Source organism: Lethenteron reissneri, chromosome 62 (genome assembly GCF_015708825.2).
Source record: "Lethenteron reissneri isolate LAM-NWPU_2019-01 chromosome 62, ASM1570882v1, whole genome shotgun sequence".
Taxonomy (NCBI): Eukaryota; Metazoa; Chordata; class Hyperoartia; order Petromyzontiformes; family Petromyzontidae; genus Lethenteron; species Lethenteron reissneri.
Window position 1 is genome coordinate 3,820,014 of NC_083840.1, and position 21,613 is coordinate 3,841,626.

Sequence of the window (21,613 nt, forward strand, 5' to 3'; positions counted from 1 at the left end):
ACGTGTGTCTGTGTGTACGTGTGTTTACGTGTGTCTGTGTGTACGTGTGTCTGTGTTTACGTGTGTTTACGTGTGTCTGTGTGCACGTGTTTGTGTGTACCTGTGTGTCTGTGTGTACGTGTACGTGTGTGTACGTGTGTGTGTGTACGTGTGTGTGTACGTGTATACGTGTGTGTGTACGTGTGTGTGTGTGTACGTCCGGGCTAAGTGCTGCGCCCCCCCCCCATGTGTGGTGAACCCCCCCGCCCCCCCCATGTGTGGTGTGTCCTGCCCCCCCCTGCCCCCCCCCTGCCCCCCCCCCCCCTGCCCCCCTCTGCCCCCCCCCTGCCCCCCACTATTTGATCTTGTTGAGGGCAGCTGCGCGCCGGTCGGTGTTCTGGAAGAGCGCTCGCACGAGCGACTTCACCTCGCTCGGGGAGAACTCCTGCGCCAGCGGACCCTTGCCGTCAGCCCACCTGACGCACACACACACGCACGCACACGCACGCACACACACGCACACACATGCGCGCGCACACACGCACGCACACACGCACCCACACACGCACGCACACGCGCGCACGCACACACGCACGCACGCACGCAAAAGGTAAGGACAAAGATCCCCCAGTATAGCCTGTAACAGACTGTTGGGGCAAGTGCTGTTAGCGAGCACCTATGAAGGCCGGCACGGCACACGAGGGGGTGGGTGACCAGCACCACGCCCGGCCGCCTTTGTCTCTCCAGTGGCGATGTTTACTACACACCGCACCAGGTACTCATTTGAGGTTGAGTCGACCTAGGGGAGGCTCAGGCCCGGTTTAGATAATCGTCGCTGGTGGTGTTGGCCGTGAGCGAGAATCGAACTCGGGTCGCCGGGTTCGTAGCGCAGCGTAGCGCTAACCACTACACCACCGCTCCGCATGCACACACACACACACACCCCGTGTAGCCTCAACTGACTGTCGGGGCAAGTGCTGTTGGAGAGTAGCACCGACGAAACGGCGCACGAGCGGGTGGGTGGCCATCACCACACACACACGTAGACACGGAGACACACACGGAGACACACACGGAGACACACACGGAGACACACACGGAGACACGCACGTAGACACGGAGACACGCACGGAGACACGGAGACACGCACGTAGAGACGGAGACACGCACGGAGACACGCACGGAGACACGCACGTAGACACGCATGGAGACACGGAGACACGCACGGAGACACGGAGATACGCACGTAGACACAGAGACACGCACGGAGACACGGAGACACGCACGGAGACACGGAGACACGCACGGAGACACGCACATAGACACGCACGTAGACATGCACGTAGACACGGAGATACACACGTAGACACGGAGATACGCACGGAGACACGCACGTCGACACGGAGACACGCACGGAGACACATAGGCATGTAGACACGCGCGGAGACACAGTCGCAGACACGCGCCAAGACACACAGGGCACAGCAGAGTGAGGTAGCAGTGGTGGTGTTGGTGAAATAACTCTTCGGACGGATCGCCACATGAGTGAGAAATCGAGCGAATCAACTAACTCGGTAACTGAACGTTAGAGGGCGAGCGACAGACTTGCTCCGCAACCGACTGAGCGAGCGAGCGACTTACCCCCTAACCCTGACTTGAGCGAGTGAGCGAGTGAGTGACTGACCAACCTACTGTGTAACCGACTGAGCGATCGAGTGAGTGACCGAACGACTTACCCCACAACCGACTTACCGAGCGAGCGACAGACCGACTCGCTCCGTAACCGACTGACCATGTGAACGAGCGAATGACCAATCGACTTACCCCACAACCGACTTACCGAGCGAGCGACAGACCGACTCGCTCCGTAACCGACTGACCATGTGAACGAACGAATGACCGATTGACTTACCCCACAACCGACTGAGCGAGCGAGCGACAAACTTGCTCCGTAACTGACTGACCATGAGAGCGCGCGAGTGAGCGACTGACCGACTTACCCCTCAACCGATTGACCGACCGACTCACTCAGTAACCGACTGACCATGTAAACGAGCGAATGACCGATTGACTTACCCCACAACCGACTGACCGAGCGAGCGACAGACTCGCTCCATAACCGACTGAGCGAGCGAGCGACTTACCCCCTCACCGCCGACTTGAGCGAGCGAGCGACTGACCAACCTACTGTGTAACCGACTGAGTGATCGAGTGAGTGACCGAACGACTTACCCCACAACCGACTGAGCGAGCGAGCGACTTACCCCCTAACCGCCGACTTGAGCGAACGAGTGAGCGAGCGAGCGAGTGAGTGAGTGAGCGAGCGAACGAGCGACGGCGCCACCGCTCACCTATCGACGATGTCGCTGAGCGTGCCCTGCAGGAGGCCCCGGAGCTCCGCGAACCTCCCCCACGCGGCCACGTGCAGCGGCAGCCGCAGACGCAGCCCCCGCTCCTCCTCCTCCCGCGCCCTCTCCTCCTCGCCCCCCTCCTCCCCCCCTTCCTCCTCCTCCTCCTCCGACCACGGGCGGAAGGCCGCGGGGGCGGAGGTGGCGACCTCCGAGCACAACGCGTGAAGCCGGTCGGCGTCCAATGCCGAGATGTCCTGGGGGATCGTGGTGGAGGGGGGTGGGGGTGGTGAGGGGGGTGGGGGGGTGGTGAGGGGGGTGGTGAGGGGGGTGGTGAGGGAGGTGGTGAGGGGGGTGGTGAGGGGGGTGGTGAGGGGGGTGGTGAGGGGGGTGGGGGGTGGAGGGGGGGTGGGGTGAGGGGCATGGTGAGGGGGGTGGGAAGGGGGGTGGTGGGGGGGGGGGGTTCGTGGTGGAGGGGGGTGGTGAGGGGGGTGAGGGGGGGGTGGTGAGGGGGGTGAGGGGGGGGTGGTGAGGGGGGGGTGGTGAGGCACGTGGTGGTGAAGGGGGTGGTGAGGGGGGTGGTGAGGGGGGGGGTACGTGGTGGAGGGGGGTGGTGAGGGGGGTGGTGAGGGGGGTGGTGAGGGGGGTGGTGAGGGGGGTGGTGAGGGGGGGTGGTGAGGGGGGTGGTGAGGGGGGTGGTGAGGGGGGTGGTGAGGGGGGGGGTTCGTGGTGGAGGGGGGGTGGTGAGGGGGGTGGTGAGGGGGTGGTGAGGGGGGTGGTGGTGAGGGGGGTGAGGGGGGGGGTGGTGAGGGGGGTGGGGGGGTGGTGAGGGGGGTTCGTGGTGAGGGGGGTGGTGAGGGGGGTGGTGAGGGGGGTGGTGAGGGGGTGGTGAGGGGGGTGGTGAGGGGGGTGGTGAGGGGGGTTCGTGGTGGCGGGGGGTGGTGAGGGGGGTGGTGAGGGGGGTGGTGAGGGGGGTTCGTGGTGGAGGGGGTTGGGGGGTGGTGAGGGGGGTGGTGAGGGGGGTGGTGAGGGAGTGAGGCACGTGGTGGTGAGGGGGGTGGTGAGGGGGGTGGTGAGGGGGGTGGTGAGGGGAGTGGTGAGGGGGGTGGTGAGGGGCGTGGTGAGGGGGGTGGTGAGGGGAGTGGTGAGGGGGGTGGTGAGGGGCGTGGTGAGGGGGGTGGTGAGGGGGGTGGTGAGGGGAGTGGTGAGGGAGGGGGGTTCGTGGTGGTGAGGGGGGTGGTGATGGGGGTGGTGAGGGGGGGTGGTGAGGGGAGTGGTGAGGGAGGGGGGTTCGTGGTGGTGAGGGGGGTGGTGATGGGGGTGGTGAGGGGGGTGGTGAGGGGAGTGGTGAGGGAGGGGGGTTCGTGGTGGTGAGGGGGGTGGTGATGGGGGTGGTGAGGGGCGTGGTGAGGCACGTGGTGGTGAGCTAGAGATGCCGCTCAGCTCCGTTCAACCTCCCGCCCCGAACCCCGAGTTACCCCACAAACTGATCTTGAATGTATATTTACAAGAGAAGATACACTTAGTGTTTCTGTATTAATCCAACCAACTTGCAAAAAGCCTCGAGTGCCCACTGGCACCCCCTGAGAGAGAGAGACACCCAGACCCAGGGCTCCAACGCCCCGAGCTTCGCAGTTGTGTCGGCTCAACGTCTCCGACACGGCCACTATGAGCCCCCTCAGAGAGAGAGAAAGCGAGTGAGCGAGAGAGGGTAGAGAGGGAGAGAGAGAGTGAGAGAGTGAGCGAGAGAGTGAGCGAGACAGAGAGGGTAGAGAGAGAGGAGAGAGAGTGAGCGAGAGAGGGTAGAGAAAGTGAGCAAGAGAGTGAGCGAGAGAGTGAGCGAGAGAGTAGAGAGTGAGCGAGAGAGTGAGCGAGAGAGTGAGCGAGAGAGTGAGCGAGAGAGTGAGCGAGAGAGTGAGCGAGAGAGTGAGCGAGAGAGAGTGAGCGAGAGAGAGTGAGCGAGCGAGAGAGTGAGCGAGAGAGAGAGAGAGCGAGAGAGTGAGCGAGAGAGTGAGAGAGTGAGCGAGAGCGGTGAGCGAGAGAGTGAGCGAGAGAGTGAGCGAGAGAGTGAGCGAGAGAGTGAGCGAGAGAGAGGAGAGCGAGAGAGTGGAGCGAGAGAGAGAGTGAGCGAGAGAGAGTGAGAGCGAGAGAGTGAGCGAGAGAGGTGAGCGAGAGAGAGAGCGAGAGAGTGGAGCGAGAGAGAGAGTGAGCGAGAGAGAGTGAGAGCGAGAGAGTGAGAGCGAGAGAGTGAGCGAGAGAGAGTGAGAGAGCGAGCGAGAGAGCGAGCGAGAGAGTGAGCGAGAGAGAGTGAGCGAGCGAGAGAGTGAGCGAGAGAGAAAGTGAGCGAGAGAGGGTAGAGAGAGAGAGGGGGGGGGGGGCAGAGGGGGGTCGTTTACATAAAGCAAATAAAAAAACAACGAAACGATGAACGAAGCAAAGTGCCGACTACACCGAGCATCTTCCCGTTTCCTCTGATCGTAAAAAAACGAGAGAGACAGGAGAGGGAACAGAGGAGAGAGAAGAACGAGAGAGAGAGAACGAGAGAGGGAGATGGGGGGGGGGTGACCCCCAGGCGGCTCAGGAGGGAGACCCAGCTGGGCCCAGCGTCGCTCTCTCACCTCCAGGGCTGCCACGGCGGCGGTGATCTCCGTGAGTGCCGTGTTGAGCAGGGTGCCCAAGGCCTTGCAGTAGACGTTGACGGGCAGCACGCCCTGCCACACCACGCCCAGGCGGCTCAGCTGGTGCAACACCTGGCGGGCGGGGAGGGACGCGGGGTTAAGGCGCTGGCAGGCAGAGGTCGCAAACGGGTTTTGATTCCTTACGCGTACCCGTACCTGGCCGCACCAGGGTCGCAAACGGGTACCCGTACCCGGCCGTACCCGTACCCTACCCGTACCCTACCCGTACCCGTACCCTACCCGTACCCGGCCGGGTATCGGGTACCCGATTGCGACCTCTGGGATGAAGCCATGTTGCAGGCGCGGGTGGGTTGATTCTAAGGAACTTGAATTGTGAGAAGAGACAAGACGTTGGGAAATGAGTGACAAACGGTGACACACCAGTGACTCACGGTCTACCCGTACCCGGCCGCACCAGGGTCGCAAACGGGTACCCGTACCCGGCCGTACCCGTACCCTACCCGTACCTCGCTACGCGATTGCTGTAGTTGAGCGAGTGGGTGACTCAGTGGCTGAGTGGATGGGCGACGGAGTGGGTGATTCAGTGGCTGAGTGGATGAGCGACGGAGTGGGTGACTCAGTGGGTAAGTGGCCGAGTGGGTGGCCGACTCAGTGGGTGAGTGGATGGGCGACTTAGTGGGCGGGTGACTCAGTGGCCCAGTGGGTGGGTGACTCAATGGCTGAGTGGATGGGCGACCCAGTGGCCGAGTGGGTGGGTGACTCAGTAGGCTGAGTGGGTGGCCGACTCAGTGGGCGAGTGGATGGGCGACTCGGTGGGTGGGCGAGCGACGCGGCGTGCCTGCTTGACGCTCCGCTGCGCGATTGCTGTAGTTGAGCGAGTGGGTGACTCAGTGGCTGAGTGGATGAGTGACGGAGTGGGTGACCCAGTGGACGAGTGGATGGACGACTCAGTGGACGAGCGAGCGAGCGGCGTGCCTGCTTGACGCCCCGCTGCGCGATTGCTGTAGTTGAGCGAGTGGGTGACTCAGTGACTGAGTGGATGAGTGACGGAGTGGGTGACCCAGTGGGCGAGTGGATGGGCGACTCAGTGGACGAGCGAGCGAGCGACGTGCCTGCTTGACGCTCCGCTGCGCGATTGCTGTAGTTGAGCGAGTGGGTGACTCAGTGGCTGAGTAGATGAGTGGATGAGTGACGGAGTGGGTGACTCAGTGGGCGAGTGGATGGGCGACTTAGTGGACGAGCGAGCGAGCGGCGTGCCTGCTTGACGCTCCGCTGCGCGATTGCTGTAGTTGAGTGAGTGGGTGACTCAGTGGGTAAGTGGGCGAGTGGGTGGGTGACTCAGTGGACGAGTGGGCGAGCGAGCGAGCGACGTGCCTGTTTGACGCTCCTCTGCGCCGCCGCGTAGTTTCCGTCGTCCTCCAGGCTGCGGAATCCCCGAGCGACGCCCAGCGACTCGTGCAGCACGGCCTTCTGGGAGCGCAGCTGGCCCAGCAGCGCCTCCGCCCCTGGGGGGGGCGGCAGAGGTCACGGGGTCAGATAGACCAATGAGCAACGGTGCGAGGCAATGTTAACTTAAGCTCGGTCTCAACTCGAAGCTCTTGAGTGCTTATTCTTCGGTTTTTTCGGTAAAGTCACGTAAGTAAAAAATTTAAAATTAATAAAAGTAAAATAAAATAAAAATCACGACGGTTCCACCTGAAGCTTGTGTTGCCTCCGAAACGTCGTGATTTTTATTTTATTTTACTTTTATTAATTTTAATTTTTTACCTACACAGTGACTTTACCGAAAAAACCTAAGAATATGAATCCTTGCAGCCACGAAAGCTTCAAATCTAGAACTCTTGAGTCCTGGTCTCTTGACTCAAGATCTTGAGACTCCGATGCCGAGATCTGGTCCCGACCAAACCACCCCATTCACGGGCTAAAGGCTGCACGGGGGATCTTTGTCTTTGTCTCAGCGTACGCGTGCGCGCTGAACGATATCACCCGCCGGCCCTTCATAGGTGCTGCCCCCGCTAACAGCACTTGCCCCTCCGGCCTGTTCAGGCTATGCGGGGGACCTTTGTCTCTGTGGGAGACAGAGGCGGACGTGTGTGGTTACCGGCTACGCTACAAGTTTCATGTATTAGGTAGAGCCCTGTGAGCCATTCGGCTCTTGAATCGGGTGCAACAGCAACAAACAAAAAAACAAAAACTTGAACAAGAAAACATCTTAAAGTGAATATGTGACTGAGTGCAAACAGAAAATCCAAGAAAAGACAGCAAAATATTGCAGGAAAATCACCGTTACACACCAAGGCTGTGTGCAAAAATCCCAGTGGGATGCAAGTCAAACAACAACAACAACCACAAGACAACTTACATTAAAGCCATTCGTCTAACTCTGTACTACAACAAACAAACATTGCCAAACCGAAAAACTTTTCATAAATCACCAAAATAAAGCCATAAAAGTCAAACAACAACAACAACCACAAGATAACTTAGATTAAGGCCATCAGTCTAAGTCTGTACTACAACAAACAAACATGGCCAAACCGAAAAACTTTTCAAAAATCACCAAAATAAAGCCATAAAAGTCAAACAACAACAACAACAACAACCACAAGACAACTTAGATCAAGGCCATCAGTCTAACTCTGTGTTGCGTGGTTTGTTCTTGACACCACTGGAGACTTAAATTTCGATTTAAAGCTTTCGTGACTGCAGGGATTCATCTTCTTGGTTCTTTCGGTAAAGTCACGTAGAAGGGAAGTAATAAAATAATAAAAATAAAACATAATAAAATAATTCTCACGACGTTTCGGCTACAACGCAAGCAGCCGTCTTCAGGTGAAGAATGTTTTATTTTTATTATTTTATTACTTCCCTTCTACGTGACTTTACCGAAAGAACCAAGAAAATGAACACTGGAGTACATTCCGAGTACAGCAACACTCACTGCCTACACCCCTCACCCGACGCCTGCCCCCGTTATGGTGCGCGTCACAACCAATTCGTACGCGCCGCTCGCTACCGGCACTTGCCCCGATCGTCCGTCGAGGCTATACCGGTGTGTGCGGACACCACCTTTGTCTTTGGGTCTCACCGAGTTTGCGGAAGGCGGGCACGAGGTCGACGAAGGTGGTGGTGCCCTCGGAGAGCGAGAAGGGCAGCCGCGCGTGGTACTGGTGGCCCAGCGTGAGCAGGTAGTGCGCCAGCAGCATGCAGTTGTTGTGGTGGATGGCGGCCACCTGCGGGAAGTTCTGCAGAGACTCCCTGGGGCGAGCACGCGCACACGCGGACACACGCACGCACACGCGGACACACGCGGACACATGCAGACACACACGGACACATGCAGACACGCGCGCAGACACACACGCAGACACACACACGCATACACACTCGGACACACACACGCAGACACACACGCAGACACACACACGCGGACACACACACGCAGACACACACACACGCAGACACACTCACACGGACACACACACACGGACACACACACGCAGACACACACACACGCAGACACACACACACGCAGACACACTCACATGGACACACACACACGCAGACACACACACACGCGGACACACACACACACTCACATGGACACACACACACGCGGACACACACACACACGCAGACACACACACACGCGAACACACACACACGCGGACACACACGCACGCACGCGGACACGCACACACACAAAGAATCCACCGTATAGGCTTAACAGACTGTAGGGGTAAGTGCTGTTGAGTGGAGTAGCACCTATGAACGCCGGCACGGCACACGAGGGGGTGGGTGGCCAGCACCACACCCAGCCGCCTTTGTCTCCCCCCAGTGGCGATGTTTAAACACCGCACCAGGTACTCACTTGAGGCTGAGTCGACCTAGGGGAGGCTCAAGACCGGTTCAAAAATTATCATCACTGGGTGTTGGCCTTGAGCGGGAATCGAACTCGGGTCGCCGGGTTCGTAGCGCGGCGTAGCGCTAACCGCTACACCCACCACTCCCGTACACAAACACAAGCTCACACATACACACACGTGCGGAGACATGCGTGCGTAGAGACGCACGGACACGCACGTAACACACGAACATGTCCCGCCCCCCCAGGGCAGCTGGGGCTATTATAATAATAATAATAGTTCAATTTGTAACGCGCGCAAATTTGAAGACGTAGTGGCCGCAACTCAGAGGCGCGGAGCCAAGCTCAGAGTCGCTCGAAAGCGCGTGGTTGTAGAGGTGAGTTTTTAAGTGTCTCTTGAAGGAGGCGATGGAGGTGATGCTGCGAATGTGCAGAGGGGTGACGGCGCTCCAGACTGTTGGGGCTGCCACCGAGAAGCGGCGCGTAGACACGGTGACCATCCTGGATCTTGGTACAGTGATCCCTCGTTGATCGCGGTTAATGGGGACCGGAACCCCTCGCGATAGGTGAAAATACGCGAAGTAGGATTGGCCCCCCTAGGAATTTCCGTATATGTGTGTGTGGGTACCAGAATGTTTAAAATATGTATATTTATACTTTATATATATATATTTTACTTAAATCTATTTAACTATAAAACCTTAATACTATACATTCACTCTCTCTCTCTTTCATACGATACGTATTGTGGTGTTCTACACTCACCAATGACAGTAGTATCTTGAGACTTGACTCCAGTAATGACGACGATGACAATGACGATGACAATGACGATGACAATGACGGTGACAATGACGATGACAATGACGACGATGACAATGACGACGACAATGACGACGATGACAATGACGATGACAATGACGATGACAATGACGATGACAATGACGATGACAATGACGACGATGACAGACCTGTGCAGTTCGATGAATGTGATGAATGATGATGATGATGGTGTTACTGCACAGGTATAATGAGGCCTTTAAATCAGTTCGAAAAATCCGCGATGCACTGAGGCCGCGAAACTTGAACCGCAAAGTGGCGAGGGATTACTGTATTAAGAGGAGGTCGTGAGTCGCGCTGCGCAGGCATCTGCCGTGCGCTGAGCTGCAAGTCGTCAGTAATGAAGAAAGGTACGGTGGGCAGGCGAATATGAAGGCCTTGTGGCAGAGGCAGGCGGTCTTGTGTGTGACCCTACTGGCGATGGGTAGCCAGTTAGCGAGCGCCTATTAAGGCCGGCGGCGGGGTAGTCTCTCACCGGTGGTAAGTTGGCACGACGTCGCAGAAGAGGTGGAAGATGTTTCGGACAGCGTAGAATAGTTGAGCGGCGCTGTGGACAGAAATCACGAGCGTGAGCGTGTGAGCGTGTGTGAGCGTGTGTGTGTGCGTTTTATATTTTCTTCGTAGTTGAGTGGTCATTTACTTCAAGGTCGAGGGGGTTACCAGCCCCTCGCACCCGGTCCAGAGCCCCCATTTTGCCGCTGTGGTGGTTACAAACGCCATTTCCCCCACGGCACTGCTCACTACAACGGGGTTGTTTTGCGTGTGTGCTTGTCATCTCAGTCAGGCAAACCCATGGCACCTGGGTCTGTACCCGTGACCTCTTTCCACTGGAGCTAACTATGCACTTTTACTGGGAGGAACCACCTGGGTACGGGTGGCCGGGTATCGGGTACCCAGTTGCGACCTCTGGGATGAAGCCATGTTGCAGGCGCGGGTGGGTTGATTCTAGGAACTTGAATTGTGAGAAGAGACAAGACGTTGGGAAATGAGTGACAAACGGTGACTCACCAGTGACTCACGGCCTACCCGTACCCGGCCACACCAAGGTAGCCGGGTATCGGGTAGGGTACGGGTATCGGGTAGGGTACGGGTATCGGGTAGGGTACGGGTATCAGGTAGGGTACGGGTATCAGGTAGGGTACGGGTATCGGGTAGGGTACGGGTATCGGGTAGGGTACGGGTATCGGGTAGGGTACGGGTATCGGGTAGGGTACGGGTATCGGGTAGGGTACGGGTATCGGGTAGGGTACGGGTATCGGGTAGGGTACGGGTATCAGGTAGGGTACGGGCATCGGGTAGGGTACGGGTATCAGGTAGGGTACGGGTATCGGGTAGGGTACGGGTATCGGGTAGGGTACGGGTATCAGGTAGGGTACGGGCATCAGGTAGGGTATGGGCATCAGGTAGGGTACGGGTATCGGGTAGGGTACGGGTATCGGGTAGGGTACGGGTATCGGGTAGGGTACGGGTATCAGGTAGGGTACGGGTATCAGGTAGGGTACGGGTATCGGGGGGTACCCGATTGTGACCTCTGCTTCACAGCGAGACCTCCCCCCCCCTCCCCCCCGCTCACCAGGGCCCCTGGCTGCTGCAGGCTTCGGTGAGGATGCCGTGAGCGAGCAGGACGAGGTCTCGCGCCGATCGGCTGATGCGGCAACGCGGCATGCGCAGGGTCGCCGGGGACAGCCCCGGGCCGCCCGCCCCCTCTGCCGGGACACCGCGCCTCACCGCCACCGCCCCCTCTGCCGAGACACCGCGCCTCACCGCCACCGCCCCCTCTGCCGGGACACCGCGCCTCACCGCCGCCGCCACCGCCGCCGGGACACCGCCCCCCACCGTCGCCACGGCTTCGGCCGAGGGGCCGGCGAAGACGACGTCCAGAACGTCCGAGACCTGCCCGAGTAGGGAGGGTCGCCGGTTACATTCGGAGTGCGAGCGGCGGGGCGTCCGTGTCTCTGTCTCCGTGCGTGCGTCCCCCGTGCGCGTCTCTCCTCCCGTCCCTCCCCCCGTCCCTCCTCCCGTCCCTCCTCCCGTCCCTCCTCCCGTCCCTCCTCCCGTCCCTCCCCCCGTCCCTCCTCCCGTCTCTCCTCCCGTCTCTCCTCCCGTCTCTCCTCCCGTCTCTCCTCCCGTCTCTCCTTCTGTCTCTCTGTCTCTCTGTCTCTCCCCCCGTCTCTCCCCCCGTCTCTCCTCCCGTCTCTCCTCCTGTCTCTCTGTCCCTCTGCAAGTCTGGCTCGTCTCCTGTGTCTACACGTTCATCCACCGGTCCCCCTCTGTCTGTCCGCGAGTAAACCCCTCCCCGTCTCTTTCTCCGTACGCTCATCCCCGTGCGTGTCCACCTGTCTGTCCATCTGCGTGCGCGCGTGAGTGTCTCCCACCATCAGTCTCTCAATGCCTCTCTCTGTCCTTGCCTGCAAGTAAGTCTGTCTGTCTGTCTGTCCATTTCAAGGTGCCCCCCCGTCCATCAGCTGTCAGCGTCTCTCGCCATCTGTGCACACGCGCGCGTGTGTCTGTGTCCGAGCGCGTGTCACCTTGACTGTCTTGCCGTGGAGAGATGATGAGCGAGCGCGCGCGCGTCTGCGTGTCTTTGTCCGTGTGTGTATCCACGTGTGTCCTTGCAAATGTGTCCGTGCATGTATCCGTGTGTGTGTCCGTGTCTGTGCGTGTGTCCGTGTGTGGCCTCAAGGTGCACATGGCCTGGCACAAGCGTCGTGGTGACGTCACCGCCACTTAGTGGCGAATGGCGGTTGTTGTTGTTGTGTGTGTGTGTGTCCGTGTGTCTGCCTGCAGCGAAGCGAACATGTGTGAGCGAGCGCGTGCCTCTACGTGTCTGTGTATGTCTGTGTCTGGGTATGTCTGTGTTTGTGTGTGTCTGTGTCTGTGTGTGTGTCTGTGTGTGTGTATGTGTCCGTGTGTCTGTGTGCACGTCACCTTGACGGTGTCGTGCAGCGGAGCGGTCATGAGCGAGCGAGCGCGTGTCTACGCGTCTGTGTGTATGTCCGTGTGTGTGTCCGTGTGTCCGTGCGCGCGTCACCTTGACGGTGTCGTGCAGCGGGGCGGTCATGAGCGAGCGAGCGCGCGTCACTCGTTTGTCAGTGTGTCTGTCCGTGCGTGTGTGTCTGTGTGTGTCCCCGTGTCCGTGTGTGTGTCCGTGTGTCTGTGTGCGCGTCACCTTGACGGTGTCGTGCAGCGGGGCGGTCATGAGCGAGCGAGCGCGCGTCACTCCGTCACGGCACTTCTTGCCGGAGAAGTGGGCGTTGACGTCGCGGGCGTACGACAGCAGCGCCGTCGACTCGTTCGACAGCAGCCCCAGGGACAGCAGCGAGCGCTCAAACGAGCCGGTGGCGTCGATGACCTGCGGGGCCACAGAGACAGCGACTCTTCGTTGTGCGGGCGCACACGTACGACGCGCTCCTCCGTGCGCGCGTGACGCACACTCGCATGTGCGTGCGTGGGAGTGTGCTTGTGTGTGTTTGACGCCACCTGCTTGAGTGTGCGTGTGACACACCAATGCGTGTGTGCGTCACCTGCGTGTGTGTCACTCGCACACCAGCGTGTGTGTGCGTCGCACACCTGCGTGCGTGTGTGCGTGACACACCAGCGAGTGTGTGACTCGCACACCTGCGTGTGTGTGCGCGTCACACACCAGCGTGTGTGCGCGTCACACACCAGCGTGTGTGCGTGTGACACACCAGCACGTGTGTGACGCACACACCTAAGTGTGTGCGTCGTACACACACATGCGTGTGTGCGTCGTACACACACCAGCGCGTGTGTGCGTCACACACCAGCGAGTGTGTGCATCACACGCCTGCGTGTGTGCGTCACACGCCTGCGTGTGTGTGTCACACACGTGCGTGTGCGCGTGTGCGGTGGTGTAGCGGTGAGCGCTACGCCGCGCTACGAACCGAGCGACCCGAGTTCGATTCCCGCTCACGGCCAATCGACACCGGTGACGATTACCTGAACCGGTCATGGGCCTCCCGTAGGCCGACTCAGCCTCAAACGAGTTTCCCCGGTGCGGTGTGTAGTAAACATCGCCACCGTGATCCTGACCACCCACCCCCTCGTGTGCCGTGCCGGCCTTCACAGGTGCCGCTGCTACTCGCTAGCAGCACTTGCCCCGGACAGTCTGTTTTGTTTGCGTGCGACGCCACAAACCTCTGTGTAGGCCTGCAGCCCGGCGCTGTCCGAAGGAACGCTGGCGAGGAGGCAGTGCTGGATGAGCGTCTCACACAGAGGCTCCCACAGCAGGGAGCCCATTACGGACGCCACGCCCCCATCGCCACCATCGCCACTGTCGCTGTCGCCGCCACCATCGTCACCGCCATCGTCATCATCGTCGTCATCCCTATCACCGTCCCCATTGCTCACGAGGACGGGCTCGTTCGGGGGAACGGCTGCGAAGGGGAGACGGGGCACGGGGGCGGAGGTTCAGCGATCGATGGTGATGAGGGTGGTGATGATGATGATAACGATGGTTGATACCGATGACGATGCTGAATAAGATTACGGCGATTAAATCAGCGATGATTGTTATGGCTGATGCTGCTGCTGTTCATCATGATGATGATGATACTAAAGCTTATAACGATTAAATCGATCATTATGGTTGATGCTGCTGCTGCTGATGATGTTGTTCATCAAAATATTGATGATGATGCTGAAGTTTATGAAGATGATGATTATTCTTATGATAATGATTGCTGCTGATGGTGACGCTCATGACGATGCCGCTGATGACGATGAAGATGCTCTGCTGCTTCAGCTGATGTACGCTGAGTGAGGAGAGATGGAGAGAGACGCTGGGTGAGGGAGACATGGAGTGAGGAGACGCCGGGTGAGGAGGGAAATGCGTGGGTTGATGAGAGACGGAGAGACTGGGTGAGCGAGGCATGGGGGTGAGGAGGGAGACGCGGGGGTGAGGGATACGGAGGGAGGGAGAGAGACACGGGGGTGAGGAGACGCCGGGTGAGGAGGGAGACACGGGGGGGAGGAGACGCCGGGTGAGGACATGGGGGTGAGGAGAGGGGGAGGGACTCGGTGAGGGGTGAGAGACGTGGCGAGAGAGAGAAAGAGACACAGCGCGGATGATGACGACGATGACGACGACGGCGATGACGTCACGCTCACCCAGCATGTGCTGGTGGACAAACGTGAGCGCTTGGAGGAGAGCGGCGAAGGTGCGGGCTGGGTCCGACGAGGTGGACGATGACACGGAGGAGGTGGTGGATGAGGAGACGAGGCTCAGGGTGCCGTCGGTCGCGCTCACGGCCAGACCCGGGAAGACGACGAGGGGACGCAGAACGAAAGAGTGTAGAGCCTCCACTGCACACGGAGGCAATTTTAACCGTTCACAACCACCATTGGAACCTCCTTTGCCAGTAAGAAAATATGATGATTGGTTTTTAATCCTTTTATCTGGCAACAAAACTGACACTTTTTTTTTACGAGGAGTCATGTTTGCATTGACCACAATACCTGCGGTCGGAATGCAAACAAAAAACACAACTCTGATAATGTATGTGCACTGTTCTTGAAGTTGATTGGTCCACACCCGAGACAGCTTTCCTTAGAGCCTAGTCTCCATTGGTGTTGGACCAGATGACGCCAAAAGGCGCACAACTCAGAGACAATGCACCATCAGAGTATGAGAGCTCGGGGTCAAGCATTTACACCATTGGAACCTCCTTTGCCAGTAGCAAAATGAAATTTTTTTTTTTACCCTTTTATCTGGCAACAAAACTGACGCAATTTTTTACAAGGAGTCGTGTTTGCATCGACCTTCACCACGCGCCGCCAACGCACCGAATCGTCTCAGCTTTTTGTGCAGGAGCCCCAGCGCGGCGTAGGCGGCGAGGATAGCGGCCAGCGACGATGGCGGCGACGACGACGTGGCGGCGGTGGTGGTGGAGACGACGAAGGGGGACGAGGAGGAGGAGGAGGGTGGTGGCTCTCTACCCTTGGACTCGTCACGGGTGATGCCCGGCGGTCCCAGCAGGCGAAGCTGCGTGTGCAGACACTGCTCCACGCTGGGCTGCTCTGCAGGGGCAGAGGAGGGGGGACCCAAAGGGGATGGGGGGGTGGGGTAAGAGACGACGCGGGGGCGGAAGGGGGAGACGCTCGCTCGCTCTCTGACTTACTCTCTCACCCGTTCACACTCGCTCACCCGCGCTCACACTCGCTCACCCACCTACACTCGCGCACACTCGCTCACCTACACTCGCTCACCCACCCACACTCACACACCCGCCCACACTCGCTCACCCGCCCACACTCACTCACCCGCCGACACTCGCTCACCCATCCACACTCATCCCACAAGTCCACCACCCTCACCTACCCACAAATCCACCCTAACCTACCCACAAACCCTCCCTCACCTACCCACAAACCCACCCTCAGCTACCCACAAACCCACCCTCAGCTACCCACAAACCCACCCTCACCTACCCACAAACCCACCCTCAGCTACCCACAAACCCACCCTCAGCTACCCACAAACCCACCCTCACCTACCCACAAACCCACCCTCACCTACCCACAACCCCCAACCACCTCACCTACCCACAAACCCACCCTCAGCTACCCACAAACCCACCCTCAGCTACCCACAAACCCACCCTCACCTACCCACAAACCCACCCTCACCTACCCACAAACCACCCTCACCTACCCACAAACCCACCCTCAGCTACCCACAAACCCACCCCTCAGCTACCCACCAACCCACCCTCACCTACCCACAAACCCTCCCTCACCTACCCACAAACCCACCCTCACCTACCCACAAACCCACCCTCACCTACCCTCACTACCCACAAACCCTCCCTCACCTACCCACAAACCCACCCTCACCTACCCACAAACCCACCCTCACCTACCCACAAACCCACCCTCACCTACCCTCACCTACCCACAAACCCACCCTCACCTACCCACAAACCCAACCCTCACCTACCCACAAACCCACCCTCACCTACCCACAAACCCACCCTCAGCTACCCACAAACCCACCCTCAGCTACCCACAAACCCACCCCTCACCTACCCACAAACCCTCCCTCACCTACCCACAAACCCACCCTCACCTACCCACAAACCCACCCTCACCTACCCTCACCTACCCACAAACCCTCCCTCACCTACCCACAAACCCACCTCACCTACCCACAAACCCACCCTCACCTACCCACAAACCCCCCCTCACCTACCCTCACCTACCCACAAACCCACCCTCACCTACCCACAAACCCACCCTCACCTACCCACAAACCCACCCTCACCTACCCACAAACCCACCCTCACCTACCCACAAACCCACCCTCACCTACCCACAAACCCACCCTCACCTACCCACAAACCCACCCTTACCTACCCACAAACCCACCCTCACTACCCACAAACCCTCCCTCACCTACCCACAAACCCTCCCTCACCTACCCACAAACCCACCCTCACCTACCCACAAACCCACCCTCCACCTACCCACAAACCCACCCTCACCTACCCACAAACCCACCCTCACCCACCCACCCCTACCCCACCCTCACCCACCCCACCGACACACGCACCCTTGCCGGTAGGCACGGCCCACACCACGCGCTGCCTCCACTCGTCGTTGAGGTGGTTGATGAGGTTCTCTCGCTGCGTCACCAGCTCAGACTGCACGGCCTCCAGCAGCCGCACGTCCCTGCCAAGATCCTCCTGCAGACGCAGCGTGGCACGCTGGCCCTGAGAGACACGGGGGAACGCACGGACAGAGACGCGGGGATGCATGGGGAACGCAGGGACAGAGACACGGGGACGCGCGGAGAGACACAGGAACGCACGGAGAGAGACACGGGGACGCACGGGGACAAGGTGACACATTGAGACACAGGGTGACATACGGATCATCCAGCACACGCAGCACGGCGTGCTGGCCCTTAGACACGGGGACGCACGGAGGCAGAGACAGACACACACAGGGAGACAGAGACACACATGCACACGGGGAGACAAACACACACACACACGGGGAGACAAACACACACACACGGGGAGACAGAGACACACACACACACGGGGAGACAGAGACACACACACACACACACACGGGGAGACAGAGACACACACACACACGGGGAGACAGAGACACACACACACGGGGAGACACACACACACACACACGGGGAGGACAGAGACACACACACACACACACACGGGGAGATAGAGACACACACACACACGGGGAGAGACAGAGAACACACACACACACGGGAGACAGAGACACACACACACGGGGAGACAGAGACACACACACACGGGGAGACAGAGACACCACACACAGGAAGACAGAGACACACACACACAGGGAGACAGAGACACACACACACACGGGGAGACAGAGACACACACACACACGGGGAGACAGACACACACAGGGAGACAGAGACGCACACACACGGGGAGACAGAGACACTGAGACACACACGGGGAGACAGAGACACACACACACACAAGGGGAGATAGAGACACACACACGGGGAGGACACACAGAAACAGAGACACACACACGGGGGAGATAGACACACACACAAGGGGAGACAGACACACACACGGGGAGACAAACACACACACACGGGGAGACAGAGACACACACACACAAGGGGAGACAGACACACACACACACACGGCGAGACAGACACACACACATGGGGAGACAGAGACACACACACACACGGGGAGACAAACACACACACAAACAGAGACACACAGGAAGAAGGAATAGAGATGCATCCAAGTCCGAGGGCTCAAACCGAGACACACGGCTCAGTGTCTACGACACGGCGATTGTGAACCGCCTGTGCTTACATTGAGGAGTCTTCTTGCAGACAGCAGATATTTATGAGCGCCCAACGCCTCTCTCGAGCCCTCCAGGCACTGGTAAACCTGGGACACGCACACGCACAGGGACAACACAACGCAAGACAACCTTAAACAAGCCCCGATAAGGCCTGAACGTCGCACCGGGATGATTTTGTTGCTACGACAGAAATCGTGCTTTTATAATTTGGCATCTACATCTGCAGAAGGTAAAGAACTGGTGGCATCTACATCTGTAGAATGTGAAGAACCAGTGGCATCTACATCTACAGAACGTGAAGAACTGGTGGCATCTACATCTACAGAACGTGAAGAACCAGTGGCATCTACATCTACAGAACGTGAAGAACTGGTGGCATCTACATCTGTAGAATGTGAAGAACCAGTGGCATCTACGTCTGCAGAACGTGAAGAAGCAGTGGCATCTACATCTGCAGAAAGTGAAGAACCAGTGGCATCTACATCCGCAGAACGTGAAGAACCAGTGGCATCTACATCTGCAGAACGTGAAGAACCAGTGGCATCTACATCTGCAGAACGTGAAGAACCAGTGGCATCTACATCTGCAGAACGTGAAGAACCAGTGGCATCTACATCTGCAGAACGTGAAGAACCAGTGGCATCTGCATCCGCAGAACGTGAAGAACTAGTGGCATCTACATCTGCAGAACGTGAAGAACCGGTGGCATCTACATCTGCAGAACGTGAAGAACTAGTGGCATTTACATCTGCAGAACGTGAAGAACCAGTGGCATCTGCATCCGCAGAACGTGAAGAACCAGTGGCATCGACATCTGCAGAAAGTGAAGAACCAGTGGCATCTACATCTGCAGAACGTGAAGAACCAGTGGCATCTACATCTGTAGAACGTGAAGAACCAGTGGCATCTACATCTGTAGAACGTGAAGAACCAGTGGCATCTACATCTGTAGAACGCGAAGAACCAGTGGCATCTACATCTACAGAACGTGAAGAACCAGTGGCATCTACATCTGTAGAACGTGAAGAACCAGTGGCATCTACATCTGCAGAACGTGAAGAACCAGTGGCATTTACATCTGCAGAACGTGAAGAACTAGTGGCATCTACATCTGCAGAACGTGAAGAACCAGTGGCATCTACATCTACAGAACGTGAAGAACCAGTGGCATCTACATTTGCAGAACGTGAAGAACCAGTGGCATCTACATCTGTAGAACGTGAAGAACCAGTGGCATCTACATCTACAGAACGTGAAGAACCAGTGGCATCTACATCTGCAGAACGTGAAGAACCAGTGGCATCTGCATCTGTAGAAAGTGAAGAACTGGTGGCATCTACATCTACAGAACGTGAAGAACTAGTGGCATCTACATGTACAGAACGTGAAGAACTGGTGGCATCTACAGAATGCGAAGAACCAGTGGCATCTACATATACAGAATGCGAAGAACCAGTGGCATCTACATCTGCAGAACGTGAAGAACCAGTGGCATCTACATCTGTAGAATGTGAAGAACCAGTGGCATCTACATCCCAACATGAAGAACCAGTGGCATCTACATCCCAACATGAAGAACCAGTGGCATCTACATCTGCAGAATGTGAAGAACCAGTGGCATCTACATCTGCAGAACGTGAAGAACCAGTGGCATCTACATCTACAGAACGTGAAGAACCAGTGGCATCTACATCTGTAGAACGGATTAATCGTATTTACATACAATCCAATGGAGAAATTAGGTTCGAGTCACGACCAAATCGGGTTGCGTCCAAAGTTATGGAACAAATTATGGTCGTGACCAGAGGTTCTACTGTCTAAGGGAGATGCGCGGGAGACTCGGGGCTGTTGCAGTGTGGGTCTCCGCCTGTCCGAGTGTGAGCGCGTGGCTCCTCAACAAAAGAAGCCATCTCAAGGCAAGTGCTTCCAAATTTCGATTTAAAGCTTTCGTGACTGCAGGGATTCATCTTCTTGGTTCTTTCGGTAAAGTCACCACGTAGAATGGAAATAATAAAATAATAAAAATAAAACATAATAAAATTATTCTCACGACGTTTAGGCCACAACGCAAGCAGCCGTCCTCAGGTGAAGAACAGGTCTGTCGAGAAGACAGACTCTGTCTTCTCGACAGACTTGTCGAGAAGAACAGGTCTGTCTTTCTTACAGACCTGTTATTTTATTATGTTTTATTTTTATTATTTTATTATTTCCATTCTACGTGACTTTACCGAAAGAACCAAGAAGAAGTGCTTCCAAGCCGTCATTACACCTGCACGAGCCGGATCGGCGATCCCGTCGCAGTCCGCTTTCGTCGTACCACCGGCGCCCGGCTGCGCCGCGACCGTTACCTTGTGCAGCTGCTTGAGCGTGCACAGCACCGCGTTGGTGCTCTCCAGCTGCTCGCGAAGGCTCGAGAACTCCGTGATGGCGTTGTGAGCCTCCCTACGCACCTGGCCACGCGCGCGGAGAGACGGCGAGACACAACAACCGCCGCCGTTCGCCGCTAAGTGGCGGTGACGTCAACGCGGCGAGGTGCACTTGGAGGCCGCGCGAAGTGTCGAAGGCTCGCTGCTGGCAGGAGGTCACGGGGGACAGACCCAGGTGCCATGGGTTGACTGAATGAGATGACGACTGGCAGATGCACCGGCCGCAAGCACACACAAAACAAAGATCCCCCATATATTCGAGATTTGAAGCTTTCGTGACTGCAAGAATTCATACTCTTAGGTTTTTTCGGTAAAGTCACGTGACTTTACTGAAAAAAACCTAAGAGTATGAATCCCCCATATAGCCTGTAACAGACTGTAGGGGCAAGTGCTGTTCGCGAGTAGCGGCACCTACGAAGGACGGCACGGCACACGAGGGGGTGGGTGGCCAGCACCATGCCCGGCCGCCTTTGTCTCCCCAGTGGCGATGTTTACACACACTGCACCTGGTACTCAACATCCACACATATATCCGCCACCGCCACCACCACCACCATGCCCCGCTTTCAACACGACACCGACGTTACAGACTGCACCACAACTGGAATACTCTCCAAAAAACGAAAATCCCCCGTGAAGCCTTAACAGCCTGTTGGGTCAAGTGCTGTTAGT

The 21,613-nt window shown here is 57.7% G+C and overlaps 1 protein-coding gene across 1 annotated transcript in view; it reads right to left on the reverse strand.

Annotated features, from left to right (window-relative positions):
- Positions 1 to 316: 316 nt before the first annotated feature.
- Positions 317 to 21,613, reverse strand: part of ZW10 (zw10 kinetochore protein) — a 42,497-nt gene continuing 21,200 nt past the window's right edge. The window contains exons 11-24 of the mRNA XM_061576953.1: positions 20,864 to 20,965; positions 18,524 to 18,601; positions 17,242 to 17,401; positions 15,477 to 15,710; positions 14,802 to 14,996; positions 13,830 to 14,068; positions 12,841 to 13,023; positions 11,245 to 11,564; positions 10,147 to 10,218; positions 8,055 to 8,224; positions 6,341 to 6,471; positions 4,946 to 5,077; positions 2,331 to 2,584; positions 317 to 455 (exon numbers count right to left, since the gene is read on the reverse strand). Coding sequence (XP_061432937.1) covers positions 335 to 455; positions 2,331 to 2,584; positions 4,946 to 5,077; positions 6,341 to 6,471; positions 8,055 to 8,224; positions 10,147 to 10,218; positions 11,245 to 11,564; positions 12,841 to 13,023; positions 13,830 to 14,068; positions 14,802 to 14,996; positions 15,477 to 15,710; positions 17,242 to 17,401; positions 18,524 to 18,601; positions 20,864 to 20,965 — 2,391 coding nt within the window. The 3' untranslated portion in view covers positions 317 to 334. The remainder of the gene's footprint in view (positions 456 to 2,330; positions 2,585 to 4,945; positions 5,078 to 6,340; positions 6,472 to 8,054; positions 8,225 to 10,146; positions 10,219 to 11,244; positions 11,565 to 12,840; positions 13,024 to 13,829; positions 14,069 to 14,801; positions 14,997 to 15,476; positions 15,711 to 17,241; positions 17,402 to 18,523; positions 18,602 to 20,863; positions 20,966 to 21,613) is intronic.